The following is a 23312-nucleotide window of genomic DNA, read 5'->3' on the forward strand; positions in this document are numbered from 1 at the left end:
CCTCTCCTGCTTTTAAGTTGCTGGTGCTCGGGCTGTCCCCTGAACCAGAACATGGGACTGTCACCTCTGAGTTTGAGAAGGAACCTGGGCTCCACCTCCTGAACGTGTGCTCCAGCAGGAGAGCTGTTAAGTGCACCAGGACTGCCACTGCCTATCCAAAGCCAGTGACCTTGCTGAAGGTGACTTTGCTGAAGGTGTGAGGCATTCCAAAAGGAATGGCTTTAAATGGCCGATTCTCATCACTAAAGTATTGCTGTAACATCCTAACCTCTTCTGGTGCACAAGCTACAGAGACATTCACATCAGCTCAGAGTAAAAGCATTTCAAGTGGCTAACAGAATTGGATAAACCCCACAGGCAGCTGCACTACAGCCAGGCACTTGCAGAACGTGGGCGACCACCAGGTGGCCCATCTGCCTGTGCTGTGACACACTGAACTGGCTTTGTGCTGGCTGGGCTCCTGAGATTCAACACCTCTTGCTTCTGGCTAGAGGCTCCTTGTAACTAGTAACAGCCTTATTGCCCATTTCCACAGATACTTTAAATGGAACAGGTTTACTTTTTGTTTTCTACAAAACAAAGTTGGTTTCTTCATTTTTTTTTTCCAATAATGCCCGCTTTGATTAACTGAAGCCTTTCCCCAACATGCAAACTGTTCTGTGTGGCACGATCCACTGTCCATGCAGAACTGCTTACAAATCTCATTTGTATGTTTTGCTTACCAATAAGAAAAGAACTACAAGTATTTTAACCATGATTTCTAGGAACTTTTTAGTATTACAGTTTTCTAATAGAAATTTTCAGCCATACCCAGGTTGATAAATCCAAGCCTCAAGTGAGTTTAGAGAAAATGGAGTCACAAGGCATTGTGCTAAAGAGGAGTATGGGCACATCACCCTGCCCCAGAAACCTTGGATGTGCTGAAGGGTGGCTCTCATTCTTATTCTCACAAGGTCCATACCAAGCTCATTTATGCCACCAAAAGCTCTGTGTTTGAGTGCCAGGCCATACACTCTGTGATCTTTTTTCTTTCCAGGCTTTTGCTCCCCAGGTGTAACCATGTGCTCAGGTAAGAATAACCACAGAGAAGTCTGCTTACAGTTCTTGTTTTTCCCACTGACACAACCCTGGTTAAGACAGGATGATTTAGATGCACCAGGATGATTTAGAGGCACTAGCACAGCTCACTTCAGCTCAGAGTCCCTCCAGGCACACAATATTCAGCATGTATTACAACTGCTCACCTTAACAACACTCCAAGGGCCAAATCACCTCAAGCTGCACAGGTACCTGGAAATCACACACAGCATCCCCAGTAAGCACAAGTACAATTGCAAAGGTGCTGGAGTGAGTTACAGACAAAACCACACAGAGATTATGTGAATGATACTTTTTTTTTTTATTCTTTTTCCCCAGAAGCCCTGAGGACAGGAATAGAAAAGTTTCAGTACAAATGTCACAGGGACAGTTGAGCAACATTTGAACCAGTGAGCCCAGAGCCTCAGATTTGTAAACTGCTGTAAGTAAACTGACACACAGAAAGTGTGATGTATCAAAAAAGCAGATTGATCTACTTTGAATTTTTGAACACAAAAGGATTTCTATTTAGTGGAGGTATACTGGATCTTTGGAGAGAGATGCTTTCTTAAATTTCTTCTTCCAGCACAGCTACAGATAAACTCAGGAAAAGGAGAAAGCTCCCCCAAACCCTCTGAATTATGTCTGCCCAGGTCTAACAAGAATACTTAAGTGACAACATCCAAGACCTGCTGCATGTATATGTGCTGAGTGGCTCTTGTAGAGAAATAATTGGATAAAAAGTGTCAGTAAATAACAAGGGTTAAGGGAAGGGTTTGTCCCACACTGGACCAGGGGAACATAAAGAAGTGCTTCAGGGGATGTGCAATCTGCATGTTTTCCTATCAATGGTTCATCTTGCCTCAAGGCAAAAAATGAAGAAAAAAATGCAGAGTTAAAACACCAGAAGAGCTTTAAAAGAAGTCATCACTGGCCATCAACCTGTCCCAAAGTCCAGGAACTTCTATCTGAGTTGGCCATTTCTGAGCCATCTGCCAGGGAACTTTAACTCTGAAAATTCTCCTTCTGCATGAAAGAGGTACTCCAGGAAGACTTTTTTTTTTTTTTTCCCCTGCATGCTTTTAATAAAGGAAGGGGGAAAGCACACAGATCATGTGATAGGATCAGGCTTAACTGCCAGATTGGACAATTGGCTCCAGACAGGAAGTTTTAGCTGGTAATTGTAGAACTGATGTGACTGAGTAGCATCCTTAGAATTACAGCATGGTTTGGGTTAGGAGGGACCTTAAAGATCACCTCTTTCCAGAATGTTGGGGAATTTGATTAATCACTTCTGCTAGAGGCAGGGACACCTTCTATGAGACCAGGCTGCTCACAGTGGAACATAACTGACTAACTACACCTTTCTTTTTCCCCTCCTCAGATTTCTGCCATTTCCATTCCCAGTCTTGGTCTTTGGGATCTTTATTTAAGGTCCACAATGGGAACTCCATGGGGTCAAGTGAATCTACTGTTTGCTGGGTACTTTGTAGTGCTGACATTTCATGGTCCCAGCAAAAGAGGGCTTAATTATTGCACAATATAAGTTTCCTTTTCTTCTTACAGGGAGAAAACATGTTTTATAAGTAAAACCTTTAGCCTTTGCAGGCTCAAGAATCTGTGGAATAGTGACACAATGACCTTTGTGGCTCTTTGAAGGTTAATCACCAAGTGTCAGTTAAATTTGGGCTGTCTGGGAATCCCAGCAGCCAATGATTACTGTCACATGTTAATGTGTGAGGTGGTGAAGCTGTTGGGTTTGTGTGTTTTCTACTTTGTGTGTGTTTTCTATTTTGTGTGTGTGTGTGTGTGACTTCATCCTTAGTATGAAATCAAATCAGTTTAGCAGTTGATTCCACTGACTTGGTGATGAACTTGGTTTTGTCCTTATCCAATTTTCACCTGAAATCTTCACTGCCCATTAGCAAGACTGACAGTAGAAGTGGCTTAACTTTCCAGTGCAGTCAGTAGATATTACTTGAAATTCTGCCTCTTTATTGTTTTATTTTCAGTATTTCTGAAGTATATCAACGTGTTGAAGAACAAAATATGAAGAGAGAGCTCTTGCAAGATAAATTATCAAAAGACAGCATTAATTGCTTCCTATGCAGTACTTGTGCAAGTCAGAAAGTATTTGGCAGAACTGTAAATTAGCTTTTGTCTGAGGTGGTCAGAAGCTACACTGAGTTGTTAAAATTTTCCCAATTTTAAATCTTAAGAGTCTCCTTACACATGAGAAAACACCTCCAACAGGTGAGTAACTAAGCCTGTGCTATAGAGAATCCATTCTACTCTGCAATTATTAGAGACTTTTGCAGGTCACTTTGATTTTCAAACATAACCCTCCTGATTGTCTGGATTTTCTTTACCCAGAAAGCTGTAAGAAATGCTGTAAGAGCACAACTGGTCACTGTTTCATTCTCTCTCCTTAAGCTGGACTATAGCCAGCAAACAAGTTTGGGAGATTTGTTTAAGTACCCAGCCAAGAACTACAACCCACAGTGGATCCAAATGTACATTAACTCTGTGGAGTTAGAAGATTCCAGGTGCTTGTGTTTATAGCTAGGTCCTTAGACTCTGGGGCTTTAGCCTGCTGTAATTTTATCTGTTCCAAGCCAGGCAGTTCACTTGTGTCACTTGAGTGATTTTCTTAAACTTCTCATTTTCACCTGATACTGGAGCTTTTTTGACTGCAGTTCAAGTGGAGCACATTCTGTGTACCTGTACAGATTTTGTGCTGCCCAGGAGCAGCTCTGAGAGATACTGGGATGCCATTTTGGGAAGAAGCAGGCCAGGATGATCTTGGCCATTTCAGCTTTTCCATCTGTGCCACAGCTACCAAGACTGACTTAGCCCCTGGAATTCAGTTTGCAGAAATCAAACTCTGCTCCATTTATCATCTGAAGGCATCAATTGACTTGGATTTTTTTACTGTGCACCAAGGTTTTTGTAGAGGTGCTGCAGGAGCTGCTGTGCTGCTTGGTGTGGCTCTGTTAGTACAGAAGGCTGAGAAAATGCTCTGTGCATTGCCCTCCCTGGCAGCAATCAAATTGTTTTTAAAGTATCTTTTTCCCTGAAGGCCTGGAAGTGGAAAATTAAACATACATACTGTCAAAGGAAGTATAAATTACATGAGTCCCTTAGGAAGGAAAAGAACAAGCCCCAAAACACGAACAGTTTATCCAAATTATGTACAAGTCATAAAACATCTCTATTTCATGCATATTTCAAATAATTATCAATTTTTTAAATGCATTCAATTCCACAGCACCACATCTTTTCCAAAATTAATATTCTCTATCAAATAAGTTAAACTTGGAAACAATTTAAAAATGACACCCATAAAAACGTGCTTAGCAAAGTATTGTAGTGTAAATACAAGTATCTTTGATTAAGGGTTTTGCAGTTGCACTCTTGTAATAAAGAAGGGCAGAGGTGATTAAGAATTTAATTCAGTGCATAGTTAAACTGGTTGGCAAACTTCTCGTGCTTCCTTTGGTCCACACGGTTCATGGCTTTCGTGACCCGTTTCATGGCCCCTCTGAAAGAGAAACAAAACAATAATAATATTTCTGTTGGGTCTACTCAATCTCAGAGACATTTATGAATGTTGGGGAATTTGATTAATCACTATCAGGCTTCTGAGCATGGCATTGATGAGGCTGAACAAATTTGTCTTGTTAACTAAATTAGTTGCAGCAATATAAATAGTTTAATTCAGCAAAGATTTTATTAACAGGAGTAAACAAATTCAAGTCTTTCAATTTAATAGCTGTGTATTCCACCCTCCCAGCATTATTTCTTAGAGCCACATGGAGCAAGTTCGATTTTCAAAAGCACCTAAGTGCTCTCAGGGAAAAAAAAAACCTGTAAGTATCTAACAAGATCCTAAAAAATTAATACTCAGAAACCCTTATGAAATCAAACCCACAAGCCAGAATGTTTTTGTGAGGGAAGGGTTGGCTGTTCAGTTCATGTGAGCTTCCACAGGTTACTAAAACTCTGTTTCATCAGATGTGGGCTGAGTTAGACTCTTTTGCTCCCACCAGCAGCATCCCCATTCCTGAGCAGCAGCTTTTAATCCACAAGAACAACTCTAATTCAGGAAGACACCAGAGATTATTGTCTATCTCTCCAGGACAGGCTTCTGCTGCAGAAGAATTCAGCACAGGCAGGACAGTGTGGCCAACACCTCACTCACACATCACTTGCAAATGGGATCTCTGCTGCCTCGGGATGGGCACGACCTGAGCCCTCTGCATCTCCTGCTGTGCTTGGATCAAATATGAGTCTCCCCAAGCCAGGTCTCATAAACTCTTGGAGGTCTATTTCACACCCAAGATAGCTCAGCTACCTTAGAAGGCATAAAATCAGCAGAATGGCTTCTGTGGTAGTGTTGGAAACAAAAAGGTTTTAATAAAAGGCAAAATAACAAAACTCTTTACAGAGAAAATCCAATCCAGGTGCAAGAGGCCCTCCTGCCCCTGGTAAAACACCTCACAAAAGCCATCAGTTTCTTTGTTCTCTTCTTTTTCTAGTAAATTCTCAGGCTGGACTTTTTGGCTCCTGTCCAATTAGGAATCCTTAAGTTTGAGGTGAAGTCCTCAAGGCCCTATGAGATGACTTTTCACCTAATTGAGGAGAGAAACTTCTGGGCTTATTTCCTTTTTAAGGACAAAGGATAGTTTTGTCATTCCTTCAACAGGAGGCACATTCCTACACTTGGAGAAGGCTCTGGAACATCCTTCAGGTTCAAAAAGGAAGTGAGGGAAAGAACTGCAGAGCTGTTAAGCTTTCTGGTGCTCCCAAATCCAGTGAGGGCCTGTCTGTCTCCCTGTTGCTGCTCCATTGGCTGCCATTGTGTCCTCCCAGTAAAAATGTGCCCAGAGATTTCTCTAGGGAGGGGCTGCAATGCTTCTGAGCTGACTAATTCACACACCTCCTCTTTTTTCCCCTCCACAAACTTTTTAGTGCAGATGACACAGCTAAGATTTTGAGGCTGAGGAAGGTGATGAACAGCATGAACAGGAGTAGGAGATTGTCGTAAAAGGCAGAGAGAGAGCAGCCCCTACATCCTCCAGCTGGTAAGGCAGAGGAATGGGTTCACAAACACAGAACAGTAAGAAGCAGCAGAAGCAGTCAGGAAAATGTTCTGCTGTGAACATCTGCTCCCTCAGAAACTTAAAGCAGCTGCTGTGCAGAGCTGAGGGCACCTTGCCTCAGGAATTTTGCTCCTCACTGGATTCTGAAGTTCCAATTTTTACTGGTTACTTCAGATGCCTCTGGAACAGAAGCTCAGCCATCTGAGGCTGATGTTTGCAGGTGTCCTCAGCTGTCCCCCTGCCCATGAAGGCTGTTATCCCCCAGCACATCTCCAGGTAAACATGGCTGATGTGTGAGGGAGAGCAGCTACAGGCTTGGTTTGAGGGACTGGCCCATTCAAAAGCAGGGCACTGATTGATGTCTCCTTTGATTTCTACAAATTTGGCAAGTTCCATCACACAAGCAGATTGTTTCAAGGCCTGTGCTCTTAAGACTCTACATTGTCACAGTCTGCATTTATCACTTCTGAGGATGTTCCCAGCTGTACAGGAAAATGAAGCTAAGACATGCACCTGGGCAGTGTTCCTCAGGATCAGCCCTTACACACTATTCCAGCTCTGCTTCCAGGGTTATCTCCAATAAACAAGCTGACTTCTGGTTTGGTAACTGTTCTCTGTAATGGCTTCATTTCCAAAGCCATTTTGAAACATCTGAAAGAGGTTTCTTCTTAATAACACTCTAAATGGTGGGATTAAAGATTTTCTCAGCAGCAAGTGCAATGAAAACCAACATTCTGAAAAAACACCCTGGAAGAGGTATACTTTTAACAAAAGTCTGCCAATAAAGTTACCAGAGTAAGGAAAATGTGGTCATGGTTTTGCACTTCAAATATTACCTAATTGGTAGGAGAAAAGTGAGCCTTTAGCAGTGCAGAGTGGCCCTGCCACTTTCATGTCATGTAGGTTTTACATTAGCACCAGTGGATTGTGTGATACTGTAAATGAAATGAGATCCCACTTTGATGATCTGTGTGCAATTTCACTTAGCTTTATTGGCAGACTAGAGCCTGGGTTTATCACCTATACATTTCAAGTAATTTGGGGTTGTTATAAGGAGCCAAGGTTATCATCTTGTTTAGTGCTGCAAAGCATGAAACCTATTAAAAACTTGACAGGTTTGATTCCCTATGCCTGGCACTAACACACACTCAAAATCATTAGCACAAGCCACAGTAAACCATGATATGAAATTCTAATCACTAGAACTATATGTCTCTGACTTCTAACTAAGACCAGGTAACATGAGAAATTCACATAAAATGTGCTAGTTTCATAACAAAAAATAATGTAGATTTGGCCTTGTTATTATAACCAGTACACCAGAGAAGGGAAAATTGAGTTTAAACAAATATTGTGGCCTGGATGCTGTTCAACTCATCCAGCATGCTTAGAGAATAACCCACCATTAATGATTTTATAATAATAATTTTTCTTTTTTGATTTGACAACTTTCCTTTAGACTACTTCATTTTTGACATGTGAAACTCTTTAAATAGCTGCAGCTGCTTCCCATTTGATAAAGACCAGAGCATGCTCAGGCAAATTTACGTTGTAGCCACATCTAAGCAAGAACAGGCATCAAAAATGGTGTTAATAGTGGACAGATGGAGCTACTGTATGTTTTAAAGCACATTTGGGAGTGGCTGGCAGGTTCCCACAGCCACCTGAGATGCTGTGCCTGACTAATAAATGATCATCCAGAGAAGCCAAACCAGCAATTAAAGTTTTTAAAAAATTGAGACAGGATGAAAAAAGCCTTTCATGGGAAATTTTGCAAATTAGTTAAAAATCACTCTTGAAGAAATAACCTTGTTTGTCAGTACCTGCTATTTTTTACCCTCCAGACATATGGAAGATACTCTTGCTTGCAGTTAGCCAGAGAATCTGATTAGTAAGTGCATGTTAATGTAGAAACAGAAAGTACTGTTGAATCAAACAGAAATAGGAATTAACAAGCTTTAAAGAACAGAAGTATCTTACTTATTGAAGACTTTCTTCTCAAGGCGGGAACGAGACGTGTTAGCCTGTTGCTTCAGGTCTGTCAGATTTGGATATTTTTGCTTCTTCCCTTTCTTTTTCTGTCCTTTTCCATTACTTTTAGAGGAACCAAGATCCAGTCCTGTAGCAGCTTCAATTTCTCTCATGAATTCTGGATCTCTCCACTCTGTTCAAAAGACAAAACATGAACTTGGAAACCCCAATCCCAGGGAGGATTTGCAGTCCCCTAAGGAAGAGGCTCTTGTCAGCAGTAGGTGAGGGCAGAGCCACACAAGTTGCACACACAAAGGAAGGGGAGGATAAAGCAGTTTCCCAAAATGACAGATCTGGGTGAAGAAGCCCTGCCAGTCTGTATTAGTAGCTCCTATGGATAAAACTGTTCTGTAGGAAGACTTAGGTCAAGGTTTTTCAGTGGCACAGGAACTAAGTTCCAAGGAAACTATTCCATGCAGGAGAGGTGAATAAACATTGTGATTATTATTTAGAAAAGAAAATGCCAACAATGTAGCTGAGTAACTTATCTGCAGAAATAAATTCAGCATAAGCTTAAAAATAAACCTAAAAAATTGAATATATCAACTTTTTAGCAGAGTAGGGCTGGCAACATTGTGATTACTTTTCTTCAATAATATTTACTTTAAAACATGAACTGCTATCAGACATCTCCATAAAATTCTTGAGTAGGATAACATGACCCTGTTGCCATGACACCCATTTTGCATCTGAAAAAGATACTGCTTTCTAAGTATCCCACATTGCCTCAGATTAATTATCTAAATCAAGTTTCTTCTCTTGACAATGGCACAAGTTAATTTATCCAAACAAAATCTTGCTTCAAATTTTTTCAAAACCTCAATGCTTCAGAATCCAGACATACACTGTAAGTGGATTCTGATCCTACATGCCACCAGAGGAAAAAGCATGAACAATTCAGACTGTGGACTATTTAATGAAGCTGCAGTTTTTCACCTTCAGTGTAGTCTTGTGTATCAAAACAAGGTAGCACAAAGTACAAAGTAAAAATGTGGCTGGAGGATGGACATCTGCCAAGGGGAAATTTAGAAAAAATTCATTTCATTGTAAAGACTTTGAGCATTTAGGTTGGAAAAAATTGTAGGAAGTACTACTTCAGAAAGAACATGGTCCACACTCAGCAGAAATGCCAGAAGTCTGCATTTTAACAACAGTAATTGCCAGTCATTTGTCATAGTTTCCCTTAAGTCAGTCAGCCTTTGTTGCCTGCTGAAACTGTAACACCAAATGTCTACTCCTCTTACATAACAACTTTGTAAATATAGAGAAATAAACAGTCCTAAAGGACTCTACAACTTCATTTATACACCAAGATGGTCACTGAGTGTGACAAACGCTGCTAACAACATTTCAGGAAGGTCAGAGGCAATGTCCTCACTTAAGAACACAGTGTTAAGGAACAGCAGAGCAATTTTCCAAGGAAAGGTTAGATCTAAACTACCATCATACATGAAAGCAAGGCCTGATTAAAATCCAACACACCAAAAAGCACGAGGAAAACCAAGCTGTTCAAGAGTTGCATAGGAGAGTTACAAAGGGAGAAAATAGAACACATATACTTGATAGATCATAAGACCTCACTGACTTTTTTTTTTTTTGAAGTGAGGGAATACAGAACAGCACAATTCAGATACAGGAACGATTAATCCAAGATTAAGGAAAACTGTCTAAACAGTTTATCTCCCAGTAATAAGAAGGCGTCACAGTTTAGGAACCCCGTGAATGGAGCAATTGTTTAAACACAACGAAAAAATGCCGGCATCCAGTAGAGATGAAATGAGCATTTGAGTAAAATGAAGGAGCAATTTAAAAGCTTTTGAGAAAAATCAATAGAATGCCAGGGAAGAGCAGGCTTTTTGAGCATTGATGGGCCCCTAAAGCTCTTCATACATTGTTACTGAGTTTAGCAGCAGGGAAAAGAAAATTACACAGTTTGCAAGGGTAGGCGGGAATCGATACTGTAGTTAGTAAAGAGACGCTATTTCACATCTGAGTGGCCAGCGGCCTGCCTTCACCAGCCTGTCCTGATACCTGTTTGTTAACAAGTCACTAAGGGCTGAAAAACCAGATACTCTTCAGGGTTGACACAAAAAATAGGCACTTAATTTGCTCCTGTGTGTGAACTATGGGAAAAGGATGAACGCTGCAGATTAGCGGGTCAGGGCAATCCCAAGTGATTCACGGTTCCAGGACTGAAGAGCCCAAAGCACCTCTCTGTGGACATCAGCTGGAGTTTAAAATTTTGTACTAAGATAATAAATGATCCATAATAACAATGACAGTGTTGTCAAAACACAGTCATTAGCACAAAACCATATGACTTCTATTTGTTTCCCCCTTTAATCACACAAAGATAGAAACAAATCTACCATCCCATAGGAAGGAGATGCAAGAAGAATTTTGGTGCAATTTAACCATACAACTGATCCCCAAATTTAAAGTGTTTTTTTCCAGATTTTTCAAACTGCCATCATTAATGATGTTGTCAATCACACAGTTCCTGACTGTTCAGTGGGTTCCCAGTTGTGTATTTCCCATAGCTGCACTGCTCAGAATTGCTTCAAGACCTTTGTAATCAAAAAAAACCCCAAAACCAAACACCACTGAAAACCAACCAAACACACCCCTCCAAACCACAAGCCTCAAAACAAGCAAAAAAAAAAAAAACAACCTAAAAAGTTGATGAAAATACTCTAAAGCAAATATAAAATTAGCAAGGCAGAGCAAAAAATAAAGTGGATAGAAGTATTTAGTGACATCTGGTAAATCTATGGCTTTAGAAACATGGAGGATTTTGTCCAAATTGAGTGCCACAGCTTGTGCAGTATGTCCCCAGCCAGATGGGCTGGACCTTTGTGTGACATTTCAGCTTAACAACCACACTCAGTAACACAAGGAGCAATGCCAACACTGGTTTGGGACTAACAGACACATCCTTGTGGACCAGAGGTGAGAAGCCTCTAACAACACCGAGCTGACACTGTAATAAAAATAAATACTATGTCTAGCCTCAAGCAATGGCTATTTCACAGGAAAAAAAAAAATCAATATTTTTCAGTCCAAGTGATTTTTATACCAGAATATTAGTTTCCAGTTTGAGATTTCAACAACACCTATCAGTTTAATTTGCTAGTTGGAGTTTGTCGTAACTAAGCTGGGAACTTTCCTTTTTAACACAACATCCACACTTCTATCCTGGTTTCCCTGTGACAGCCCAACAGTGTGTGTGCTGCTGGCTGGATTCCAGCTCAGAGCACTTCCTCTGCCTGGACAGGGATGGAAACTACCTGCAAATGTAGCACTTTGACACCTGCAAATACCAGAAGGTGTTCAGTAATTGCTGCACTGCTGTGCTGCTGTAATCACCAAGCACTGCCACTCAAAGATGGTCAAACAAGTATTAAAGGACACTGGGTGGGTCAATTCTATGTTTTAATGCACATTCATTCCACAGAGACCTTTCTGAATACAGATTTCTGTTTTGAATACAGGTAACTGCTCCTCAGGCTCTCAAGAGGTTTCATTAAAGGTTTAGTAATTTTATTAATAATATGCATAACAGTCAAACACCAAATCAGTCAAACCTGAAGAGAGAACTCTTGCAAGGGAGCATTGTACAGGATATCAAAATGCTAATGCCTAAGGGTAAGTTTAATTAAAATCCAGAATACTCACCTACAATAAATAGCTCAAACCAGAGAAAACTAAGACCTGCTGAGGGAAGCTAGATTAAAGAAAAGCTGTCCCCTCCAGTTATACACTGTGTCTTTGCTGGATAGATCCCTCTCTCTCACCTTCCTCTGCACTCCATCAACTGCCAGTAGCTTCCTGGTTGTAGTCCACCTGTCCATCACTAACAGGGTTCAGTTGTACTTACTGCAAGAAAGCCTTTTATTCCCCTTGGAAGTCTTCCTGCCTGTGTATTTACTGCCTGCATTTCTCACCTACCAGTCCAGAGCTGCACCTTGGCTAAAAATGTCCAAATTATCTTGGGGAAGAAGGAGCCCTCCCCTCCACACCTGAAGGCTGCAAGAAGAAGGCCAATACTTTTGTTGCCCATTCCCAATTATTTAAAAACAAAAATCCAACACACCCTCCCAAAACTGGTGGCAACACAGTGATCCTAATAATATTATCATTATATTGCATAAATCACTACTGTCAGGGACCAGCAAGATGAGATATCTTTGCAGAAGCACAGAACAGCTACTGCCAAGCACTTCCCAGGGAACAGGTCCAACCATCCTTGATAATCATGTTCCTTAAGACAAAGGCTATAACTGGTCTGTCTAAGCAGGGTTGGGACCATTACAAAATCCACTGGAAATAAAGCTCAAATGCAATGTTAACATTATTCTATCTACACATGTATCCATATTTATCACATAAGCAAGAACCACTCCAAATGAGCTGTAATTTAAATCAATAGCAATGCAAATGCAAATGGAAGAATGTGGTTAGGAGCAAAACAGGTAACAAGTACTTCCCACCTCTGCCTAGTATTTTTTTTTTAATTTTTATTTATTTAAGATGCTATGCAGACACAGACCTGGCTGGGCTGCTTGCTTCTCAAACTTCATCTTTTCTTCTCTGGCTCTGTCCTCTGCATTTACAGGAATCCCAGAGTCATCCCGAGGAATTATCTTTCCATGGAAAGGGCACTTGAGAAAGAAATGGGAGGAAAGAAAAAAATCTCACAGTTTTTGAATGAAAAGAAAATGTTTACCTTTTATTCAACACAGCTTAAAGGTGGAAACTGGAATTGAGCAACAAAACTACACTTGAATCCCAGTCCTCTTTAGAAAGCATCAGAATCCCATAAACATAATGTGTTTAATATATTCAGAATGTCAAAGAAATAACCTCTTTTTGAAACAAATACACAATTTCAAGAGGCCAGGTAGCACATCCTGTCCAGGCTGGAACTATGGCACCAATGCTGCATCATATATTGTTGTTTATGCTATATCCCTGTCCCATTAAAAGTACTGAAGTGCATTCAGATCCTTCATACTCAGACAATACAGGAAGAACAGAAATACTAGAACAAAGTATTTAGGCAATTCTGCTCAATAGTGCTCATAATTTGAGGCTGTGTAGAGTTTAGCTTTCATAAAACTTAATTTGTAAATAAAATTTCTTTGCCCCTCAAACATGTAAGTTTCTAGAAATAGTTAATAACAAATATTCCTCTGAGGAAAAATTTGAGTACCTGGCAGTAAGGCAAAGAACTATCTCTGCCTTACTGCCAGGTACTCACACATCACAGTAATAAATAAAATCCAGATAACCTACAATGAATGCCAAAAAAATCGAGAGTTCTTTAAATGTTTACAGCTTCTTTACCAAAAAGATGTTTCCCTTACGAAGCACATACTAACAATGAACTTCTCCACCACAATGTTCTTCCACTCCCCTGAGCTATACTTACAATGTGAAATAAATGTTTATGGCTGTTTCAAGGAGACCTTCTCCATGCTGTAACTTGGTGCCTACCTTGATCCGATCTTGTCTTTCACACAGAGTTCCATCAGGCATGGGTGCTCGACATTTATGTTTCACTGGCTCAAACTTGCCAGCAAATGTTATATACCTGGTTTTTAACATTTCTGTTATTTCTTTATTTTCCACCTCTTCCTCTACTTCACTGGGTGCCCAAAATCGATGCTCGGAGGTAAATCTGCGAAAACAACAAATGGAAATAATTCACACACAAAATTGTAAGAAAATACATAGAGATGACTTTATCAACCTGTGCTAAACTCACATGTGAAAGGAAGGGAATTACTAGTGAATTCAAAACCCCTAGGAATCTACCAGTCTTTCTTATGGCTCCTGTATTATGAAGATATTTTTAAAATACCACCAAAGCCTGTCTAGTATTGATTTCCTGTTTAACCTGCTAAGCTATTACAAGTCTTAGCTTTAGTTCATGATCTGACATCTAGAGTCAGTTATCCAATTTCCAGATTCAGTGAATAACTTTGTAATTCTGTACTTAACATTCTTCATAACAAAATACTTCTATGATTAAGCACAGATCAAGGAGGAAACAGTTTGATCTTAACGAGGTTGATCTCATTCCTGATAGCTGGACTCCTGCAGCAGCAGAGAAGCAGAAGCTGGAATCAGAGGATTTTGCAATAAACTGAGACCATGGGAAAGAGCAAACAATCAGCTGAGCCTTACACAGATTCTTTCTTCCAGATTCTCCTACACAGTGTCCATAAATCTGAGAAATTAACAGGTATTCCTCTAAGAAATTAAGCTAACCCATTAGAAAGCTATTTTAAAACTGGAGACCTTACCTACATTTACAGACAGACAGGCAAACAAAGATTTTCCCAACAGTATTCATATAATTTCATATTAATACTCACATTATTTCCACCCTAAGCTGCCAACAGACTGTAGTGAAAAACAGGCAACCCTAGAGAGCAATTACTTGACTCATTTTAAATACTAATCTTAGGAGACAATGACTGTCCCTCTGATGGTAAATGTTTCTTTCTCTTAATCATGAAAAGAAATTAGGGTAACCAGCTTAAGCTTAGGTATCTGATTTTAAGATATCTGAAGTTAACAACAACAATCCCACCCCAAATTTAAGGAAATATGAAGAGGAAAAAAAATACAGCTAAACTAAGGGAAAAAAAATTGCAGCCTGAATGTCTGCTACTCATGACAAGCAAGATGAAGATACCTAGATAACAGATGTCTTGATAAGGACATAAAATTCCTAAAGGAACCCTACAATCCCTTTCTTCCACATAGTTCTTCGACCCAATCAGTTCCAGAGTTATTTGAGAGGATTTTCTCTGTCCATATCCAATTCCTCTCACTCACTAATATCCTTGGGTGTCATTCCTGCCTTGCTTTCTGTGGACTGCAGAGCCATCATACATGAACACTGGCTTCACTCATGACACCAGTCACAATCTGGCAAAGCACATAAACCAATACTTGAAAGAATTACTTTAAAGGGCCTGAAAAGTTTTGATTAATTTTATCTGACCAGGTTTTCAGCAGATGACAAGGGAAAAAAAAAAGTAGAGGAAAATATCTGACCATAGCAACCTACGACATATACAGCTGCTGGTTTTAATGCAATAGTTGAGCACTTAAACTATGGGAAGAGATTAGAGCTAGGTAAAAAAGGGATTAGGAAACTCTGCAACATCTCTGTCATTTGCCATCATCAGAAAAACGTTCAGCAAAATTCTTGTTAAACAGATTGATTCTATCTGTAATTTCTCCATCAAATATACTTCACTAGTGCCAGAGAAATACTAACCTGCCATAAAGTACAAATAATTTCTTCTGGCAAATTAGGGGATAAAGGCAAAAGAGTTCCAGTGTCAGCTAGTTCAACAATAAACACAGGAATGTATTTCCACAGTTTTTGGTTAAACAAAATATTTTTAATCACACACTTTGGCAAAAAGTAGCAAAAACCCCCAAAAGCCCTGAGAGTCTTTCTAAAAAATAAACACTATTTCAGCCCAAAGTTTGAACAGTACAGTATTTTAGCTTCAGAAATTATGTGCCAAGATTATACAATAGAGAGTAAATAAAATAATGACATCAATTTCTTATTTGCTTATTTTAATGCAATGCTGAAAGCAAAACTGACTGGCAGCTCTATGTCACTAACCTGCAGCCACTTGGAGGGGAAAGCATTCCTAAAAAAGGCACCATACAGGATTTTCACATGCATGACAATCTTACAGAATGTCTTGTTAAATTCTAGTGTCCTTTGGTGGTCTGAACTCCCCTCCCCCTCTCAATTATCAAATTACAGTTACTTGAGAATGAAGAAGCATTTAACAGTTGTGCATGTCAACCCTTCCAGTTAGGAAATAATTCTATTTAATCATTTCACTGTCTCCCTTCCCCTAAATATGCACCCAACAAATGTCAAGAATATTAAAATTATGTTTTGCCCTATGTATCATTGACCAGTATTTGGGAACTGAATTTTAAAGAGCCTGATTCCTACAAATATATTAATACATATTACTGTTTATTACAAGCATATAACTTATTTTCTCCCAACATGACTTAGAAGCAGGTGAGAGAACAAAGCAGTGGCAGTTCCCAAAGTTTTCTGATTTCTTGTTCTAAGTTAAGCAACATTATAAATAGGCAGATACTTGTTTGAAAAAATGATGCATGTGACAAGTAAAACCTGTTTGTAAGATGGATCAGAAGAGGAACAGATAATCAACTAAAAGATGAAAAAGATCAACACCTCACATTTAGAGTGTTTCTAATCCAGACAAATAACAGAGGCTTTAATGGCAATGGCACAGCAACACATGAGGAGGATGAGGAATAAAAGACAAGTAATGGTTAACTGAAATCTAAGAGAAACCTCGTGGAGAACTGCTGCACTCTTTCAATTAATTTATATCATCTTAATTTCTAATCTGACAGCTTATAAAAACATTGTATAAATATAAATTCTAACCCCTAGATGCTTACAGAGATCCTGAAGCAAGTGCAAAAATGGGCTAATTCAAACACTCTAGTCCCAGTCAGTGCTGCACCAGCTATTTCACTCTGTTCCTAAGAGTAAGCAGATTTAATTCAAGGAGGAGAGTAGATGAGTCTGGAAGGTCTATGCTATCCAAAACAAGTCTGTTAAGCTGACATAGCAGATTCTACACAATTCAACACTGTGCAGCATACACTACCTTCTGCCCCCCCTCAAAAAACCCAACAAAACTTCTTTAGAAAATCTTCCTGGTGGCTACATTCTCACTGTTAAAATCTTAATTAATTGTAAATGCTGTGATTAAGTAAGTGCACTGCTAAATGAAATGGAAACACTTTTCCCCTTCAGATTTTAAAAACTCAGATTCCATACACATCCCATATATTTTGTCTATTTTTCAGTTTGCTTTCTTCCCCTAAGAATCTTACAGAGCCAGTATGAGTGCATAGAGAAATGCTGAAGGAGTTGACTGATAACTACCTTAATTTTTCAATAAGTCTATTTTATGCCTGGGGTCAATGGTATTGTGTGTGCAGTTACTTAAATTATCTTTAGTTAGATTGGCACATCTGTAGTTATAGACTGTATGGTTCAGAAGTGTGCCCTCTATTTTATTGGGAAGCATAAAAATAAAACAGTAGAGCACGAGGCAGACAGGCAGTGAAATATGCTTCTGATTTCACTTATGACTTGAATAACTCATTTGCAATGTAAAATAAGGCCTTACTACCTTTTTGGCATTATCACAGACAAATGCTTCTTAAATCCCTGCTGAAAATCTCTTCATAGGCTTTGAAGAGCCCACATCACAGGAGATGGAATCCAAAGCCTGGAGTGACTGTGGTAAAGCACTTTTATGCACCAAATTTCACCAGTTTACAGTAATTTAACAGATATTCAGAATTTTACAAATTCAGGTGCAGGGACAAAGATTTCCTCTTGTTCCTTTCTGCCAACAGTTTTAGCACTGTGATTACAGGCTGGGTTTTTTTCTGTTTTGGTAAGAAAACAAACTAAGTTAAAGTAATACTGCTAAGAATATAATAGCTTAATTTGCAACTCAGCCAGTCAGAGATTTTTGCCCTTTTCAAGTCAGGTATGGTACACACTGATACCAAAGTTCTGGTGGACTTAAACGAAATTTATACATAGAGGGAGGACTTTGCAACCCAACTTTCATTTCAAAATAGTAAAAAGGGCTTTAAAAACTGACTGCTAGAAATAAATTCTGATGTGTACCTACCACCTCTTCTCCCCAGCAGTGCTAAAGCTTTCCCTAAGTCAGCAGTGCTTCATGAAACAGAAAACCTGCCAGACAGCAATGGAAAGTGAAAGATCCAAATCCAAATCCTGTAACTGCCACCTTTCTGTTGCATGACTGAGTAAGCCCAGCATTTTCCTCAGTTACCAAGAAAAACACTTCCCCAGCCTTTCTCCTACCTTGCCTGCTACTTATTTAGATCCTAAAGTCTCCAGCTCAGGGAATGTCTATCACACACTTGGCAGAGCCCTTTGCATAATGAGGTACCAGCTCAAATTGGAGTAACTGATGCCATGCTGCAAACATAAAAAGAGCAGAAAAAAAGAAGTGCTTTGAAGCATCAAAGGATATTTAATTAGTATCACATCTTCTCAAAACAAATAACATTTAAAGGTAGAATTTCTGACTTTGTTTATGGGTCCTACAACACAAGGTAAAGAAGAAAAGTAATTATCAAAAGAAATAGCAGTCACCCCACTGCATGACCTCTGAGTACAAGTAAATCTATCTATTTGTTTAATTTGTCTTAAAAGAAAAAGAGCATTACTTGAGAATCTTCCCAGCACTTGGCTGATCCTCTCCCCAGTAGTGAAGATCTAATCCAAAAGGCATGAGGGGAGCTTTAGCTCTTTCTTCTAATTTTCTTCTTTTACTGTCAGGATCTTCCAAGTTTGATGTCTCAGAAGTTGCAGATTCACTGGAGAAAATTGATGAGAAGTCAATACAGAACACCAATGACCACAACAACTTTTTTTTCTTTTGTTTTGTTTTCATTAGATTTTTTTAGACCAACAGCAATATTACCTTACATGTACTATTACAACTACTTCTCAAGGTTGTCCCTTTTTTTTTTAAAGGAAGACCATATGACACACCACCACACACTCTGCAGCTCACTGCATGTTCAGCTAGGGCTGGTTAACACACATCACACTATGAGGGCAGAAACCCAGAGATCTGATGGGGGCAGCAGTGGATCATGCATACTGCACTCCCACAGGAGCCACAGATGTGCTACTGGAAATCTCACATCAATTCCAGTTTGCTAAGTTTTGGGGGCTTTCCTGGCCCATGCAGAAGGGTCTTTCCAGGAACATGTCACTAAACAGATGACCCCAGCCTTGTACTCAACTCACAGCCAAATACTAGGCAAGGCTGGAGTTTCACCAAACTTTGAGCAGGATTGATAACAAATATGTCTTTGGAAGCAATGTAACATCTCCAGGCAGCACTGACAGCATAAGTCACTGGGAACAAAGAGATGTTGAAACTATTTGCTAACTGAACATTAGGATACACTCTATTCAGCTGCAAACAAAATTTACCCAAATAAATGGGGTGGAGGGTGTTGGTAGCAAAGAAGGGAACAGTGTATTTTCATAAAGGCCATTTACACCAAATAAGATCTATATTAACTGAGCAGTAAAAGGTTCCTTAAAATCCTGATGCAATCACCAACAAAATCCCAAACATTAAGTAATGAATGTAACTTCAAAACAAGATCAAGTCAGCCTTGTCAGCTTGCCTGGTTCACAAATGCTTTTCTGTGTGCTGTCATGACCAATAAACACAAGAGCAAGAGGTTTGTACAGGAATGAAAGCAAAGATGACCTGGCATGAGGAGATGGTAGCTTTGGGAGTTTGTCTCTGAGGAGTTTCAGGGTGGCAGCTGCACAGGTTGGATCAAGCTCGTCCTCGTTCCCTTTGAGCCGAGTGTGGGAGCTCTGCAGAGCTGCTCCTGTTGATGCCTTTGCCACTGGGGCTTTTGGAGGTGACTGAGGTTCAAGCCCTGCAAAAAATCCTTGATGTTTAGGAGTGGTTCACTTCTCCCACCCTCACAGTCCACCCAAACAGCTCAGGGTGCTGACTACGTCTTCCTGCTTTCAGTTTGTGTTAGACATCATTCCCACTCAAGAGTGAAACAGAATTATTTAGTGAAACAGAATTATTTAGAGCACATTTGTCTTCCACAGATACTAAACCACACAATTTTCCAGAAGAAAATATCTAAGTGCTGGCAGAAGAAGGAAGTACACCCAGAGCTGCTCCCTTACTCACTCCTGCCCAACCACACACTAACAAAAGCTATGAACACTCTACATTCTCCAAAGTCAACAAGCCTTTAAAGAACATTATAAAAAAAACAAACCAAAAACCCACCCAAAAACATTTAAAGGTCCAATCTCTGCACTAGAAAACAGTCTGCAGAAGGACCAGGAATAAAGGAAGTTATAATTAAATATAATAGGGTGGATTTAAGCAGATATCTAAGTTAAATAGCAGAAGAAATTATTTCATTACATTTATTAAGCTGTGGACTTGCTGTTCAAGAGGGAGAATGGTGCCCCCACAAAAATGTGCTTTTAAACAGCACTTCAGTGAAATAATAATGCAGGAATTTTCAATTTATGTCTCTGGAAAGGTGGCAGAGCAGGGCTCTGTCTCAGTTCACATCACAGGCCAGAAAGGGAAAATGCCTTTCTCAGGTGCTTTTATCAAAGTGAAACAGAATTAAAACCATTGCTGTAACCACACTTCAGAATCATCAGTATTTGGAGAAGTAAACTTCCTTTAATGACAGAAACAGTCACAAACAGGGCCTTTGGCCCTTCTCAGTTAACCTGGTTAAGAATATATCATAAACTATCTGTAATGCAGAATTGCTCAGACTATATTTAGCATTTAAACTTCTTTTTTTTTTCCTTTTTTTTAAGGACCCTTTCTGAAAAGCATTATTTAAAGCAAGTGGTTTGAGAGCACTTGTACTATTTACAAATAGTAAAAAAAAGTCAGAAGATAGCAGGTTTGTGTCACTCACCATACCTCTCATCTTCAGAGAAAATACTTGCTATGTATTAAAAGTTCTCAGAAAACCCTATTTTTTCTATTTCTTTTCATATGGTGTTTACAGGAAGCATGATTGCTTGTTCACAACACTGGTTTGGTTGAGGAGGAGGGGAACAGCAGAGACAGGAAAGGCAAGAGAGATAAATGGACAATGTGACATTTAGACAGATAAAAATCACATCTGGAAGATCAATATAGGAATTCTTAAGAGTTACAAGAGCAAAATATTTTCTCATTGATTTCTTATTTTAAACTATTAACAGAAAAATAGCTAAAAATAGATAACACTAAGACATCAGTAACATCACCTCCACTGTGGAATTTTAAAAAAGTATTTATGTATGAAAGTAGGTTTTGCTAACAAGATAAAGACAAGAGTGACCAGGCAGACAGCCCCAGCTGAATGGTGTCCAATGTCAGGGTGGGGTTCCTTTGTTTTGGTTTTAAAACATAGATGGGATTAAGTGCAGTTTTAAAAGTAATATTCCTCTCCAGAATTCTGCTGTTCTGTGTGGTTTGTTTAACAAGTACAGTACCTGGGTTCAAATTGTGCCAATAGCAGCTTTGAGAAAGAATCATAAAAGTGTTTAAATCCCCCTTTTTGTTTAAATTGGCCAAATGGCACCTATTGCCTGAAGCAATAAAGAAGCCCATGTTCACAAGATAAATCTATAGCAGGAAAGAGAGAGGCTGGGGTTTCAGCTGAAGTTAGGCTGCTGAATGCTGACATTATTGATTTTAGCTAGTTCAGCTGGCCTTGTAATTAAAATGTAAATTTGAGAAAGAGATTATGTCCTGACAGAAATGGTGGGATTAGGGGGAGATAAAAGCCCCTCAGTGAAAATTCAGAGAAAAAGCAAGCCCAGGTTTCCTCAGCTGTGTGGATTTAGACGAAATCAAGCTACTTCAGATTCACTGAAGTTTAATTGAAAAAACAGAGAATATAAACAAGTATTATGGACTTCACCTTTCCTGAAAAAAAATTAATAATTTCTGCTCCCCATTTGTTGAATCTTAGTCAAGGCAAGTGGATGTGATTTATAATAGTACAGACACTGTCCTAGATTGTAAGGACAATTCAGCAGTTCAGGTCCAATATTTCCCCTCTCACTCCACTGTGCTCACAATGAAAATGCCTGCTGGTATTTGACTCAGGAACCACAATAAGCTTTGGACTTTTCAAAGCTTACCAGTGCCTTTGAATGTAGCTATGCTTATTTATGTGAAATCTTGGAATCCTTTCAAAATTCAAATTAAAGAAAAAAGATAACTCTTTAAGAGTAGTTAAGAAGAGTTCACTAACATTACATAAACACTTACTTTGGCTTACTGGAATTACAGAATATGTTGATATAATGTTACCTCTCATTAATTAACCCTACTTATTACTGCTTTACATCATAGCTAAGAACCAGAAAAACACAAATATACAGCATTTATATCAAGCCCTTTCTATACCTTACACCCTCACCTTTTAAGCTTCTTCCTTATGATTTTGCATCCCTTGGTCATTGCATAGATCCTCTGAGGGATACTGCTGTGGCAAGCTACTTGAAAGTGTGCCAATATCTTGTGCAGTGAGTATTAATTTCCAACAACTTTAGCAGAAATCAAGTGTATCTGTTAGATTTCCTGGGAAATTTTTATTTACATAGAAGAAAACCTCTCCTGAGAATGAGGAGAATTTCCATGACCAGCTGATCAAGATGCATCAGAAGAAGTATCTACAGTCAATAGTTCTACATGGCTGTTGAAGTATTTTGTTGGAAGGGACAATCATGTTTTTTCATAACTGTGAAAAGATAATCTTTATTCCAAATACTGCATTACAAATGGTTTTACTCATTTATTGTCCTAAGTGTGGCTAGGTCTCTCTAGGTTCAAGCTGTGCTAAAGGAGGTTGAGGTTGGATACAGGAAAAGTTTCTTCTTGAAAAGAGCAGTTAAACACTGGAAGAGGCTCCCTGGGAAGTACTGGAGTCACCATCCCTGAAGCATTCAAAAAGATGAGTAGATGTGGCAACTTTGCAGTTTAGTGGGCATGGCAGTACTCAGTCATAGTCTGGATTTGATGATTTTAGAGGTGTTTTCAAATCTTAAAGATGATTCTGTGATTCCATACAGGACTTGTGTTTGTGCATATACAGGTATATCAAAACACACTAATATAAACAGGCAATCTCATTTGTAAATGTATAATTAAATACTTCTAGAGTTTTATATCCTAAGAGAAATGGAGACCACACAGGCATTTGATTACAGAAATTCTGGTCTGGGGTTTTAACTTCAATGCTGAATAGCTGTTTTCAATACACTTATGATAAATCAACACATGCTATTTACCTCATGTAACAACTATATCTTTTCTACTGAATTCTTTTTTAAAGGATTTATAGTATTATTAATAGAAAACCTTTTCTAGATACTAGACTTGTCAGGCTGAGAAACACAACTGTGTTACCTACATTTTCCAAATTTAAGAAAAGGAACCTGAATTT

The 23312-nt window shown here is 39.1% G+C and overlaps 1 protein-coding gene across 6 annotated transcripts in view; it reads right to left on the minus strand.

Annotated features, from left to right (window-relative positions):
* Positions 1–1375: 1375 nt before the first annotated feature.
* Positions 1376–23312, minus strand: part of UVSSA (UV stimulated scaffold protein A) — a 46177-nt gene continuing 24240 nt past the window's right edge. For 5 of the 6 annotated variants that reach the window (XM_077177826.1, XM_054632616.2, XM_054632618.2 and 2 more), the window contains 6 exons: positions 19580–19757; positions 18516–18665; positions 13707–13890; positions 12760–12871; positions 8160–8343; positions 1376–4618 (listed from right to left, as the gene is read on the minus strand). In XM_077177826.1, the coding sequence (XP_077033941.1) occupies positions 4525–4618; positions 8160–8343; positions 12760–12871; positions 13707–13890; positions 18516–18665; positions 19580–19757 (902 nt within the window). In that variant the 3' untranslated portion in view covers positions 1376–4524. Of the gene's footprint in view, positions 4619–8159; positions 8344–12759; positions 12872–13706; positions 13891–18147; positions 18265–18515; positions 18666–19579; positions 19758–23312 lie in introns of those variants that run through there. The other variant, XR_013182173.1, reaches the window with a different exon arrangement.

This window comes from Agelaius phoeniceus, chromosome 4 (assembly GCF_051311805.1).
Source record: "Agelaius phoeniceus isolate bAgePho1 chromosome 4, bAgePho1.hap1, whole genome shotgun sequence".
NCBI lineage: Eukaryota > Metazoa > Chordata > Aves > Passeriformes > Icteridae > Agelaius > Agelaius phoeniceus.